General features: G+C 43.3%; 1 protein-coding gene across 1 annotated transcript in view; it reads left to right on the top strand.

Annotated features, from left to right (window-relative positions):
• Positions 1-14,938, top strand: part of AFF1 (AF4/FMR2 family, member 1) — a gene marked incomplete at both ends in the record, with an annotated part of 49,403 nt that overhangs the window by 30,055 nt on the left and 4,410 nt on the right. Inside the window, 6 exons of the mRNA XM_009578750.1 lie at positions 4,630-4,674; positions 7,366-7,452; positions 8,206-8,242; positions 8,631-8,682; positions 13,738-13,792; positions 13,924-13,961. Coding sequence (XP_009577045.1) covers positions 4,630-4,674; positions 7,366-7,452; positions 8,206-8,242; positions 8,631-8,682; positions 13,738-13,792; positions 13,924-13,961 — 314 coding nt within the window. The remainder of the gene's footprint in view (positions 1-4,629; positions 4,675-7,365; positions 7,453-8,205; positions 8,243-8,630; positions 8,683-13,737; positions 13,793-13,923; positions 13,962-14,938) is intronic.

Here is a 14,938-nt window from a genome sequence, read left to right as displayed (position 1 = left end):
GGGGGGGCGGGGGCAAAAAATTACTCAGCATGCAGAAAAGCCCACCTCCTTCAGGCGCTGGATGCATAGCTTTGTAAAAGATGAGGAGTCCTCGGACACTGCAGCTGGGTTGGAGTGAAAGGGTGCGTGCCCACCCTCTCCAGGGCCAGCGGGTTTGGGGCACAGGGACTGCGATGGGCTGCAGCCTCGCAGTAGAAATGACAGTCGCAGTCCTACCTGAGAGACAGGAAGGTTCCCTGGTGCAGTCAAGTGGCTCTGACCAGTTTTGTTGTGGTTTTGCCACTGAAAACAATTTTTCTGTGCATGTCCCAAACAGTCTGTGATTTTAGTCTCTAGAGCAAATGTTTCACCGTGTATTTGACACAGATGTTGCAAGTCCATTTGTGGGCAGCAGTTTTGTTTGCCTGTTGCATATTTCACTGCTGGTGAAAGTGTCATTCAGTTTTTCAGTGTTAGGGTGCAGCAGGATAGCAGAACAGAGATTAAGATGCCTGAAATCCCATGCTCTTCAGGGAGAGTCTCCAGCAGGGGCATGGGCTTCCTAGTGTGTCCCAGCTTAGTGGCTCTGGGAGTAAACTGCTAGCTGAAGATGAAAACAGTCCTGAACATCCCTGATACCTTATGTTCCGTATCTCCAGAGCTGCGTGTATTTTGGGGGCACGTACTTAAACCTCGTGTCTTTAAAAAAAAAAAAAACAAAAATAGAGTTCATTGTGCTGTCGATGCAGACTGCTGCAGTACTTGTTCAGTGTCGTTGCTTTCCTTTAAATTTTGTGCCATGAAGAAGAAAGTGGTTTCTGCTAAGCCACCGGACCTGTGAAGAACAGCAGAAAGCCACTGAACAGTGCCCTTCAGGGTTACAATAAATCCTCCTGACAATTGCGCTGTAAATACTCATTGTATGTAAATCTGTATCAATTTCAAAGCCTCTTCAGGCTTGTCTGGAAGAACTTCAGGAAGGGGTGTGAGCTGTTTGGCAAGGATAAAAGATGTCCAAGCTGGCTGTTGCAGATATTCTCTGATTCTCAGGTTAATTAACTTCCACTTTTGTCATCAGTTATCACCTCATAAAACTTAAGTTTCTGGAATGGGAGAAGCAAACTGATTTTGATTTGTTGCAATCGATCCATTGTAGAAAGAGTTTTTGAATACTTCGTCCAGGCAGGATTCCTTATCTGTTTTGTGGGAAGGGGTTTTGCTGTGGTGCGTTCATGGGATATCCCAGGAGCTTTCTGAAGCAATCTGCTAGTTGAACGCTGCTTTTCTGTAACAGCAAGATGCAAGTTTCTGTGTCTGCTGTTCACCACTTACTAAATTAAGAAGTAAATTAGGTGGTTGAGCTACAAGTTAAGCTTGCTGGGAAGAAAAATAGGAAAAGAGGGATCCCTTTTCAGCACCGTGAGTTATGAAGCGTCTGGATCTCTTGCCACGTGGTAGAAGTTCCCTGCTGTTTGCTCTCCCTCTCCCCTCCTGCCTGCTGTGGGGTGCTTCTGCAAGCCTTACTAGATCCCAGCCCCTTGCTTTCATTCATGTGACTCATCTGGCTGTGTCTCAGCTTCCGTTTGTCTTGGGGTGAGTAAGGTCAGAAGCAGCTGTCCGTGCGTGATTTTCTGAAGAAAAGTCAAATGTTTGTCAAATGAGCACTGCCTCGATGAGAGCTTTATGTAGACACAGACAAATGAGGTTGCAGGGAAAAGAAATTCCTCATCTCCTCTTCTGCCTCCAATGTAAATAGTGCAGCATATGGGAAACAGATGCAGGAGTTTTCTGTGAGAGCGCTAAGGACGATGCTTTTTTACTTTAATAAAGTGTTTGCTTGCTTTGCTGTTTACCTTGTTCTGGGGAAGATTCTTCTGATCAGGCACTGTAGCTCACTGCCCTCTTCCTTTAACATGAGGAACGTCTTCCTGGCCTTTCCCTTTCTGCAGTTATGCCGATTGCTGGACGTTTCCATTGAATCTCTTGTTTATAGGCAAGAAGCTGGTCTTGGATGCACTTTGCTCATTATAACTACTCAGTTCTTTGGTTGTTTTTTATTTCAATTTCCTTTAATGATATCAGTTAGGAAAGGATGTGTAAATGACACGTATACTTTCAAAACACATGCCTTGCTAGTAGATGAGAAGCCGATCTGTGAAGTGGTGTTCCCCGTGGCCAGGCGGCGGTCAGCGTACAGAAGCAGCATGGGTCTTGCTGCAGAGCATCCCCAGCACCTAGTGCTGCCGGTGGCATTGGGAGGAAGGCACTGCTGCTGCATCCTCTCCTGCGGCACGCAGCCTTGGCATGGGGCAGGTGGGCTCTATCAGGGGGCATCGCTGCTCACCCTGGCTGTGTGGTTACCCTCGTCCCCACATGCCTGCGGAGCAGGAGGCGTTCGCTGCACTTGTCCCAGCTCCTGCCTTGCCCAGCAGTACCCACACTGCTGATGCGTGGTGTCATGTGTGTGCAGGGGGTGTCCTGCCAGGAGCTGTTAAGTGGTTTTGCTGATACATTAAAAGCAGATTTATGTGTTTGCACAAGCTGCAATGTCTGCTGTTTGTTACATAACCGGCAAATATTAGCATTGTTTTTTCTTTGTACTCTTCCCCAGAGCTTCATCGTGCCTGGGCTCGTGAGCCTGGTTGAAGGCAGCTGCAGGCGCTGCCGCGGCTGTTTCCTGGTCCCCTTCAGGTGGTGTTGGTGGAGTGCCAGGGCACCACCACCAGGGAGCTGACCTCCCTTCAGAGGTCCTCACCATGCTTGCGTTGGGGAGCCCTGGACCCTGCCAGGTGGGCATGTGGTGGTCACTGCCTGGGCTCCAGCAAAACGGGTGGGGGAGGTACAGGGGCAGTCCCTCGATCCAGATCCAGGTCACCTGCAGGCTTTTCCAGAAATTGCCACATTGCTCCTACCCAGCGGTACGTTCAAGGTTTTATTCTGAACTGCACAAGTTATGATTGTAATGGTGGTTGATATTTCCATGAGTCCAAGAGCTGGCATTAAAGGGCCTGGTGCATGATTCCTCTACTTTGCCTTCTCCAAGCTTAGGGCTTTATACTGGCTTCTTTTTCTGCTGAGTGCACATGGGTGCGTAGAAGAATGCAAGTCATGAAACGAGGAATCCTGTCAGCTGAATGAGCACCATTGTTTAATGAGCTCTGTTTCTCTTTATGTGATTGTCGCGGATGAGTGATTTAGAACGCCTAAAGAATCACTGTCAAAGGTATTAGCAAAAAGGCGGTTTTAATAGGGATTTATGAAAGTGCGACTTAAAGTTCGATGGCAAGGTTCACTCTACCACTTACTACGTGGATGAAATATACAAAGGAAAAATCGGATTAGAGTTGAGCTAGAATGTTTTATATAGAGACCAAAGATGCAAAAGGGTAAGGGAGACTCTCCTGTTGAGTCACGAGGTTCAGAGGAGATCCCCTTGCTTTCTAAACTCTTGATGGAGCTTAGGTGTGGCTGGATCCGCTCCTAGTGCCAGACTTGGTCAGTGGTTTATATCTAAGGGATTATATGTGTCTACTAGCAGTCTAAGGTTCGTTCACAGGTTCAAGGTGGATCACAAGATTTTAGCAGCACTTAATCATTGACTAATTTAACATTAACGAAGTGAGTCAATAGAATTTACTACAATCAAAACAGTGACTTAATTACAAGTTTGAGATGGCAATATTTATACTATACTTGCTATCAGGTACCTAAATCAATTAGTACACGCACGCACACAGACACAAAGATATATAAATGTACAAATGTATATCTGTTAAAAATTCCCCTCGAGTTCAGTGAAATATTCACGTCAAATGGCTCGGCATTTCTCAACAGGTGAGGGTTGAGCCTCAAGGAGTGAAGGGTTTCAGCCCAGGTCCCGTCGTCAACTTTTGGCGACGGTCCTCTGAACTTAGCAAACTTGAGAGTTCGCGAGCTCTGAGAGGCGTCCCACTCAGAGGGAGATGCTGGTCGCAGCCCGCTGCGGTCCAGGAGAGCTCAAAGGGCCTCACTTAGGACTGCCGTTTATAGGGTCGCAAGATGATTGGCTTTAGTCATCCGTAAATTTCCATCCTGGCCACAATCCGGAATAGTAATAATGGTACCGTTCCACTCGAGCTACAATCCAGGTAAGGAATGTTTCAAAGCTGTCAGGGGATGACTAACTATCCCTGCTCTCGTTCCCCACCTTGGCCAGGCAACAGGAGTTCCTGGTACAGTCAGTGCCGCTCCCCGCCTTAGCCATGCAAGAGTTCCTGGTATGGTCAAGGGATGCTTAACTGCCCAACGGATTACACAAAGGCCAAGGCCTAATGGGAAATCCTGAGATCACAGAGCGGTCCAGGAGAGGTGGGAAATGCACCACCACAGTGATTTCCTCAAGAGATGCTGTTTGGATACACCTGCCTTCTTTCTCATCTTTCTTAGAATATATCTTCTACTAAAGACTTGAGAACAATAGGATTTGCAGAAGTGCATTATTAACTGCCCTTCTGATGGGGCTTTTAAGTCTTATTAGCATTTTATTATTAATGGGCTTCCATAAAATTTATAGAACCATTGGTAAGCAAATGTTTGATGAGTGCATCTGTTTGTCTCGTCAGTTGGTAAAAACAAAACAAACTCATGCTGCTTCCCTCTTTTTTGTTGTAGCAAACCTTCCCCAGTGATGTCCACTCCATTGAAGAAATTTTGAAGGTAGGTGCTCTTAAATAATAGATCTCTGTGTTTGCTTATATTTTGCACACGTTAAAGTAGTGTGTGAGGGGAAAATGTTCTGTCAGTGGATGTTGCAATCACTAAAAGTGTGTTGTGGGGTACACTGTGGAGAAGTAAAGATAAAAGTTAGCTTCGGATACAGCGGGAGTTGTAAGACCAGTTTTTCTATCAGTATGTAAATGTAATACAGTCTGGCGCAGTCCAAGAGCAAGGCTGACAAATCATCCGAAACAGCCAGAGCTGCTCCTTTGTCAAGTCAGAGGGTTGCTGTTACTGAGCTCACTTCCTCCAAAGGCGCAGGACGTGCTGACTCCTGTCCGTGCTGCCAGCCCCAGCAGCGCGGCCCTGAACGGGAACATGCACCTGCCTCCTTCCCAGCTGCCTGTGCATGGCACTGCTGCTGGGCTGTTTCTCCTTCGCTGTAATTCTAGTCCATTTGTGCAAAGCTAAGCCAGCTCTGATGCAAACTGTCTCTGTAACCTTGTGTCAGAGCTGGCTCTGTGAGCAATGCACAGGCTCCCAGTAGCTGGATGTGACTATGTGTCACCCATTCGCTGTGCACGGTGTGAAAATGCACTGTGATCTGCAAGCTGGTCATGCTGATACTGAGAAGACAGTTCCTTGATGTCAAATATTATTCTGAGACACTGAAGTCCTAATGGAGGTGTTTGGTTTCTGTGATTCACTTCCCTCACTGTTGCTTCAGATTGCAAAATCCTGAAGCCTTTGTTGCTCTCAAGAAGCTGTTGTTGGGGCAGCATTTTAGCTGAAAGGTGGTTGGGCACAGGTGCTCACTAGCTGCTGCGTGCTGGTGGTGTTGCAGCACGAGTGCTCCACCTGGAAGTACTGCATCCTTTCGTGTTTCACGAGACATCCTGTTTTCTTGCCTGTTAGTAATGCATAACAGTATTTTTCTAGCAACCACAGGGAACCACATGCAAATACATGAAGAGGTGTAGTGCAGTATATTGAGGAGTTTATCATCTATTGAAAGATTGCACAGCTAGTGAGTGAAGTGAGCAATGAACTGAACAGTGGGAGGGGAGAAAGGAGACGGCAAGGGTGGTAACAATGCGATCAAATAGTTACCCAGATTAGTTGTAGGCTGCTTCTAGTTCTTGCACAGAAACCCCTGTAGATTGCTCTGATCCCTGGTTATAGAGCCAAAGGTAGCCATACGGTTTCATTCCCTGTAAATCTTTGCATTTCATGTTATTCCTAATAGATAAGGAAACTAGGGATGCTTCTGAACTTTCATATTCGTGCCTTGATGAAAAAACGGCACTTGTAAATTATGACACAGTGGAGATTTTCACACGTCAGTCTATTTGGTGCCAAAAGTACAAAAATGTACTTTGCACTGACACGTTCCTTTCTTTTAAGCTCCTGAGCAAACTGCACGTGGTGCATGCTCATCATGAGATATGTTCCGCATGAACATAATTCCCAACTTTCTGAGCTAAGCAAAGTGCTAGTATTGTTACTCTGCATGTTCCTTTCTTCAGGAAGTTGGCAGGGAACGGTTGTGATGACAGCCACTCTGGATAGGGATGGTGGGTGCACACCTTGAGTACAAAGGTGGTGTTGGGCTGGGGGGAAAATCCTCAGATAACTATTCCTGGAAAGGCAGTGAGGATGGCAGGCCATATGAATTCACTTACTTCTTGGAGTGACTATTATGCTCTTCAGGATTTAAAACTTGAGGATCAGGAGCCAAGGAAAGTCTTGTTGTGGTTTCAACAAGGTGGTTCTGAATTTCTGAGCCCCAACTTCCCCAAAGGCCTCATCTAGATTAACCCCCATTAAAGTATTTTAGCATATGTTCAAGACAAAGATCCTTGTCTGTGCTAGGCTTTTCATGTGTATTCATTGCAGTGCAAGCCAAGGCTTTAGCAGTTCCTCTGGGCCCAGCTGTGGTGCCAGGAGAGGCAGGCTGGAGGTTGATCTCGCCTGCCGAGCCCTATCCCATGGCTGTGGTGTTTGTGCTCTGCTTTCACCTGGACCATGGCTGAGCCCAAGAAGCCGGCACCTGGTAGTGATGGTGGGTGAGAGTAAAGGCAGGGTAACAGGGCAGAAGTATTCCTAAAGACATAGCACCTCGGGCGGTCTCTTTCTTTGGTTTGAAACCATGTCCCGGAGCTCTGAGTCAAAGACGTCTTGGTCAGTCAGAGCAAAAGCCAGTGTTTCAGGCAGAATAGCATGGGGAATGACTGGCAGTCAAAGCTCTCTGGCTGACCTCCTCGAGCTATGAAAAGCCTTTTGGAGTGTTGTTGCTGTAAGGGGATATAAGAACTTCCGTAATAGGAAAGTCCTTTGCTTTGAAAAACCCCAGAACTACTCATATATAGGTTTTATTTACTTTTCCCTTTATTAACTGTGATATCTGTAAGGCTGAGGCCTAATCCTGCAAACACAGTAAGTACTTTCCACAAGCTTCACTGAGATTGGGCAATGCAAGTATGCTTGCAAAAAAAGAGCAAGTCCTCACTATGGTCTGGCTGCTGCACTCAGAGGAGGGCTTCTCACTGCGGTACCGTCTCTCAAGTTTACGATCGGGTTGACAAGGACTTTTTTGGTAGATCCATATGAATCTCTTAAGCGTCAAACTTCATCTGCGTGTATCAGCAAAAATACTGTAAGCTGCTTCTGCTTCTCTCAATGTCTTTCCAGGAAATGACCCACTCATGGCCACCTCCCCTGACAGCTATTCATACGCCTAGTACAGCAGAGCCTTCCAAATTTCCGTTCCCAACAAAGGTAAAACACCCTCTTTTTGCCAGGGCTTTTGATAAATTAGAAGAGAGCTTTCCGGCTCTTGCATGTGTTTTCATCTGATTTTGTCTCCCTTTCATAACTAAAGGCTGTTAGGAGAGATTATCTTTAGAAGAAGTCAGTTAAATTAAAGCACAATGGATCTCGAGTTGTATAGCAGCTGCTTGAAACGCATCATTTTACTGAGAATTAGATTAGATTGTGCTTCTGAGTAATTGTTTTTGAGTGGGCTATATGGTAGCATAATTATCTTTCCTCTGTTTTATTTTTTAAGCAAGCGGGGGGGATGAATGAATAATGTTTCAATGACTTACACATTTGTTATAATTGTGGGCTTCAAGTGTGACTGCTTTTCAGAAACATTTTAAGCATCTCATCTCTGTTGCAGAACAAAAACCATTTTATCTTTGTTGTTAACAAAAATATTTGCTGACTGTGTTAAACAGAAGTGTTTGGCAGCTCTTACAAATTTTTTTTTTAAATATTTCTTCAAAAATGCGCGTACCACTAATGTGCTAGCAACACATTTTTGGTGGCAGTAGCACGTATCATTTCTGTCCATGCTAAGCTACGTCAGGTCAGCTTAGACTATTGGACACTTCAAAGTAATACTTTGACAAGTTAGTCAAAGTATTTATTACAGTAAGTAACACGTGGAAAACAAATCATCGATATGCTGCTATTAAGAGACAGCTGATTTATTCTATTTTTAATTTGCACTTTGTCCTTCCTTTCTAGGAATCACAGCATGTTGGATCTGTAGCACAGAATCAGAGTAAGTAGAAATCCAAAGAAAACAGAGTTATGTGTGTATTGACAGACAGTTTTGTGTGTTGTTTATTATACGTTGAGGAGAACATCAAGTGTTTACATTGATTAAGGAGCATGATTTACTGTGCTTTGTTGAACAGTGATGAATTTAGAAAATGTTTGCATTTCTAAAGAGATTGCATATATTCATTACCTAGAAATTAAGGCAGCAGTTCAGCAGAGAACAAACAGTATTTCGTTAGGAAACCCCATTTGGAGTGATGAATAATCTCAATGGCAAACAATTATGTCCTGGAAGAAAGTGACTTTCTAATCTGATGCTCAGAGACCCTAGGGTAAAATATGCTACAAGTGAGGCAAATAAAACCAACCGATTCATTTTTGATTTACAGAACAGTATGACGCACCTTCAAAAACGTTGCCTAGTTCTCAACCAAGAACATCGTAAGTAATCAGACTCGGTTCCCGTGTCTACTGTGCAGTTACTTAAAAGAACGTGGAATTAATTAAAATTTGGTTTACTTGATGATTAAGGTTTTATCAGTCTGGTTTTTCTCAGAAAATTTCAATGCAGGGAATTTTCACCAACAGAAACATTACTGTTTCATGATTATGAAGACTGTGTTAAAAACTAAACAAAACTGAAGAAAAAAACCCCAACTATTAATGTACCAGATTGAAGTTTTTTTGCTCTTTTAATCTGTGGCTACTTAACATCTTGTCACACTTAGTGCTATTCAAACTACTAATAATGCATTCAACTGACATAAATTATAAGGGATACAAATGGAATCTGATCTATTCTGCATATCATTTTGAAGCCTGTAAGGGCTAGTAAAGCTACAGCTATGAAAACTGTGAAAACTAGGGGTGACATTTTAAAGCAATCGTATAACTTTCTGCAGTTGCCCAAGGAAAAGTTTTCCAAAAAGTGTTGTCTTATTTTTATTTAAAAACAAACAAACAATCAAAACTTTCATGTGGACTTTCTAAAAACCTCAATTTATATTCAAATAATGTTAGCTAGTTGTAAAGTGGGGTGAACATGAAATTTCTATAGCTTTTTGTAATAGTATTTATATATTTCTACTTTTCTTTATATATTTCTTCTTTTCCCTATCATGTTATGTTTTCTCTCAGAAGAAAGCTTCTTAGAATTTAAGACTCAGTGTAAGATGTTTACTCATAATCATTACAAAAGTTTTACAAGGCTAGGAAGGAGTGCCAACTAATAAATGAATCGCTCCAATAGAAAATTTTAAGTTGGTGGATAAAATAACTTGGTACTGTCCTTGTAGGTGAAAGTGGTTATCTATTAATTAGGTTAATTATAGAAATCGCTTGAAAGTAGTTTTGTGTGGGCTGACATTAGTCCTTCAGGATTAACCTGGCCAGATGGCAGCATTGATAGGTTCTGAGCCCTGAGTAATAAATAGAAATCTTTCCATGTCTGGAAGGGTAAGGGGTCCATGTGCAAGGCAATTGCTGAACTATTAAATGCCTATCAGTTCAGGTGATATATAAAGATCTCATGTTACTCCATGATATGTTGTTCCATGGAAGGCTGCAAACTACAGACTACAAAGCTTACTCCACCTGTTTTTGTTTTCCTTATCATGAACAATTTAATTTAAAAAAAAAAGCAAACCCCAAACTGGGCTAGTCACAAGTAAGAGAAAGAGCATCTGTCCATCTTGGTTGAGATTGTAGAATTTTGCACTCAAGCTCTGTAAGATCTGTAAAACAACGCTTCTCATATAGTTCCAGCATCATGCAGAGGAGCCCTTGCTGGCTGGGAGCGTGGGGTAGCGTCTTGCTGAGCAGTCAACTACTTCCTTAATCCATTTATTTTGCTCCTCCTTCTTCCACCCTAGCTTGCTCCTCCTGAGTGATTTCTGGAAATTTTCATTGCACTGTTAAAATACTAGTTTCAACTGCTCCAGGCTCTGCCTTCTTCCTCAGCTACCCTACAACCATCATCTTTATTTCAGCTCTTCTCAGCTGCTTGTAAAAATCCCTCTAGCACTTTAGTTGTCCAGGCAGCAGTCAGAGAAGAGACTTTTACTGTAGACAAGAATCTGAAAATACTTCTTTGAAGCCCAAAGGTCCAGAACTGTAAATTTGGCAAGGTACGTAGCTCTGTCCTTAGCCAACATCCCCTCTCTGCTCAGCATCCTTGCAGGCACTTCAGAGCCAGCGCTCATCTACCAGGGACATGCGTACCCACAATCGACGAAGGCAGTTGAAGCAGGAGGAACAGGGTGGCTTAGGTTTATGTCCAAAATGAAGACAAGCGAGATTTGCCCAAGGACTTCCTCTACATCTTGCCCTTGAACTAATGCCTCCCTTCTTTTTTGTTTTGTTTTTGTTTTCATTTGCAGAACAGGGCTTGCTTTCTTTGCTGTTCAAAGTGCACGTGACTGTCTGAAAATTCAGCTGCCTAGAGTAGCTTGCATTACAAAGTGTAGCTGGCTGAAAACAAACAGCATTTGTGCTGGTTAATTAGAGGTTGAAATTCCGGTGCATCTGTGTGCCCAAATTAAGCATTCAGCTTTACAGAACATGCAAGGGTTTCCCAGATGGCTTTCATTCTTGAATACAGTCCCAAAGTTAGCACCTGGCTGCGCTGGAATGGAAGTAGTCCTTCTTTTAAAAGGGGAGATGTCAAGCTCATTCTTGGTGATGCATCTTTTACCCAGCTGGCAGAGAGGGACCAGCCTGTGCTTTCAGTGGGATTGTTAGGCAAGCGATATTAATTTTAGTGCTGCTTCTCTTGCTAAAAGAGCTCTTTTAAAATAGCTTTACAGGGAGATTGATGGTGTGTATATAAGCTGCAAATGAACAGGTCCTGCAAATGAAAACTTGGCATCTATTAACTCCTGAGCTAATTAAAGCATTAAAACTATTAAAGCAGATTTATTTTCTTTAAGTAGGCTATTTAAGAATTTGTTGAAACCTTGTTTTGAGGAAACTGGCTTTGTCTATCCTTGCAGAAGTATGACTCATTTAAAGTTTTAGTGTTCTTCCTTGATCCTAAATTGAACTTAAGTAGTTGCAGTGTTCTTTTATGCTGATGCATTTTATTTACCAGCAGCTCAGGTGAAAAAGGCAGTCCTTTTTATTACAAACAGTTAAATCAGATTTAAAAGAAGATCTAGGTAGTGTTTCCTTGCATTATCCTCTTACCTCTAAAGGAAATGCATCTATAGTCCACAATTCTTAAAGCAAAACAAAACAAAACAAAAAAAAAACCCACTTTCAGATCTTTTTTGTGTCCCTGGAAATTTGTTCATTATCAGTTTTGAAGGACTACTTCCCCTAACAGGTTGGAAAAAAAAATAAAAAGAATTCATTGAAGTGCCAGTAGACATTTGGCCGAACTGCCCAGAAGTGTGGAGAGTGGCTGTATTGTTGCTATTCTTTTTTCCTTTTTGTGTCTCAGTGGACTGGCAGTGAGCTTCGGCTCTAGCCCACATGCAAATTTGGCACGTGCAGGATTGCTGCAGACTGCATGCTGTTTGCCTTCTGTAGGAAATTGGGCCTCATTTTCCAAGGTGGTGTCTCATAGCGCTTCCCTTCAGTGTTTACTCTAAAAGAAGAGGCAAGAGGTGATTTCCACTGGGAAGGTGTGTGAGAAAATAAGGCAGTGAAGGCTGGGAGGTGGAGGAGGATAGTCACAGGGGAACGGCAAAGTCAAAATGCTTGAACAAAGAAAGCACCTAGGTCTTCTCCAGTATAATCAGACAGAGCCCTTGTGGCACTGAGAACCTCTTCTGCATCAGTGAGAGGTACTCGGGGACTGTGGGGTCAGTACCCTTGCAGGAGGCGCCACCTCTGCGGGAGTGGTTGGCTCTGTACCGGTGGACACAGGAGACCTTTGGGGTTTCTTCATGCTGTCCTGCTCTGTGGACAAGAGCAGATTCATCACTTCTGGTTTGTGGAATTGTTGTTCATTGTGAGACCGTGGCTTGGCTTTGGCAGTAAACATGGTCCTATTTCAATGAAAATATCTCCATGCATGTCAACTGCTTTGGTATGAGAGTAAAATAATTTGTCTAGTTAGAGGGGATGGTGTTTAAATAAGGGAATCATCTTTTTATTCAAGGTTTTTACTTCTCTTTTGTCACAGAATCATAAAGCAAACTGCTGAGGGTCATTAGAGGTGACTCACAGAGCTGTAAATCTTTTTCACTTTGTTCATAATTTGACATGAAGGCTTCAAAGAGTGTGAAGGTTTGTGTAGTTTTCCTTTTCCTAACAAGCGTCAGGAACACTAACTCTCTCCCCACTTTTCCAAGTTGATGTAGTTCACTGGGGATCTCTCATACTTGTTTTCTTGTTATAAAATCTGTTGTCATGAGGAGTTGGAGGCTTATTTTTCTTATTTGGGCATGAGAAAAATTTCTCACAGAGAACCCTTAGTTTGAAATGAGGTTGAAATAAACAGAGTTTTGACCTGATTGATTAAAATCCCTGTCTCAGTTCCCAAGCTTTTTATCCCATTTTTGGAATGACACTTACGTAATTCTCTGGTTTGAGGAGTCGGTCTCCAGCTAGTTTCAAGATTTGAATCACTGTACTTTTGAATAGCAAGAGTTTTGCCTGTCTGTTTTCCAACTCCTTTTGGGATGCCTGCATGATTGCCAAAGAGGGGGATAACAATTTGGGAGAACTTTGGGTCCCTCCCCACAAATCCTTCCCCTCCAGCCTTTTGAGGACTTCAGTAATGCATTGAAATTGCAAGCAGTAGTTACCACCTGCAGGCAGAGGACTAAATTATGCTTTTGAAAACATTTGCAGGCAGCCTGCTCTCTAGCAATAGTAAAACAGAGTTCGTGCCTCCCCACTTGTAAACTGCTTTGAGTATCTGAACTGCTCGATGTTACGGTTACTGCTGAGATGTGCAGGAGCATGAAGTTTATTGTGTAGAGAAGAAACAGGAGATAGGCTTGACCTTGGCATTTACTTACATATGTGTGATAGAAGACTTCAGCAGCAGAAAGAGAACTCCTGTGACAGAAGAAATATTCGCAGCCCCTGAGAGCGGAGAGCGTTAACATGCACATCTTCTGGTGCAAAGAACATGCTTTCTGCCCCTTGGGGAGCCAGTGCAGGCTAATAGCGTGCTAGTCTCTTGTTGTACAAGGATCAGACTTCTTCCACCCTGCCCTGCTGTGCTAATGTGCTAGATAACCTTTGTTGAGGAGCATTCCCCTCACAGAACTTCACCTTTGTTGTCTGTAGATGGCAGCCAATGATACTGACCTCCAAAATATCCTGAGATCAGTTGGAAAGCACAGTAAAATGCCTAGGTTGTGTGTTATCATTTTATCATTCATTCAGGTAATGACAGGGTTTAGCAGATTGAGCATGCCGAATGTTCAAAAAGGATGTGGGAGGTTGGTTTGTTTTGGCACGCACAAACCAAGTCTTTTTCAGTGTCTGCTGCTTGAAAATGTGTCTGCCTTGGCTGATATTTATCTTCTGGTTGTCTTTCAGAATGCTCCAGGACGACCTGCAGCTCAGTGATAGTGAAGAGAGTGGTGACGACCAAGTCAGTTTTAGATGTTTTATACACTAGGCACACAGACATCCCTTTAAATCATCATGACTTGTTGCATTGTTCTGAGTTCCTTAAGCTAACTTTTCCTCCCCTTCTCCTCTTTGTTTTTGTGAACAAAACAGGTTGTTGAAAAGCCATCTTCTTCACTTGCTCCTCCAAGGTACAGGTTTGTTCCCAAACTACTAGCTAGACCAAATAAGGAGGAAAAACAAAACTACTTTTTATGTATGGGGTAGATGGGTAAGGGTTCCTGGTTTCTTTTGTAGATACAGGCTTTGGTTTCTAGCTGCCTGAAGCCACTGTTGAAAATTGGCTTTAGTTGTGTGGGGTTTTACAGAAAGCTCTAATTAGAAATTAATAATCCAGGCATGCTGGATTTTGCCTGTGAACCAGAATTGTATTTTCCCAACTATTTCCTTCTTTTCTCCTCTTCCCCTCCACCAGTGTGTATGTAGATCACACTGGAGCTAATGGGATTTTCAGTTGTAGTGATGGGTGAGGTGTGAGTCCAGTTTTAGTTCAGAGGGATGCCCAAAACAGCCAAGTGGGTGAAGAACAGGAAAGGGTTAGGAAGACTCATTGAGGCTGTTTCAGCTCCTCCTGATAAGGCAGCTGATTGTAAGCAGTTCCTGCCATTAGTCAGAAGTTCCTGTGTTAGTCAGAAGCAATATTCAAGGTAGACTGAACAGCCACGTGCCAGCATCAGAGGAAGAAAGGTGGAGAAGCTCAGAATTTTTCCTGTAGGAGAGCACTGACGTACATTTTTGGCTTGCTATCTATATTCTTCAAGCACAGGGTAATGGTCTACAAAGTTGGACTTGCAGAAGGCCATGCCAGTTCTTGGCATGATCTGCTTCTCTGCAAGCTCTTGAAATAGAGTGTTCTCACGATATCAGTCTGGATCAGCAAGGAGCTTGCCTCCAAATCAAGAATTTTTCCTGTAGGAGAGCACTGACGTACATTTTTGGCTTGCTATCTATATTCTTCAAGCACAGGGTAATGGTCTACAAAGTTGGACTTGCAGAAGGCCATGCCAGTTCTTGGCATGATCTGCTTCTCTGCAAGCTCTTGAAATAGAGTGTTCTCACGATATCAGTCTGGATCAGCAAGGAGCTTGCCTCCAAATCATAGAAATGT

The sequence above is a fragment of the Fulmarus glacialis genome, unplaced genomic scaffold (genome assembly GCF_000690835.1).
Source record: "Fulmarus glacialis isolate BGI_N327 unplaced genomic scaffold, ASM69083v1 scaffold9635, whole genome shotgun sequence".
NCBI classification, from domain to species: domain Eukaryota; kingdom Metazoa; phylum Chordata; class Aves; order Procellariiformes; family Procellariidae; genus Fulmarus; species Fulmarus glacialis.
This window is presented reverse-complemented; position numbering and strand designations above follow the sequence as displayed.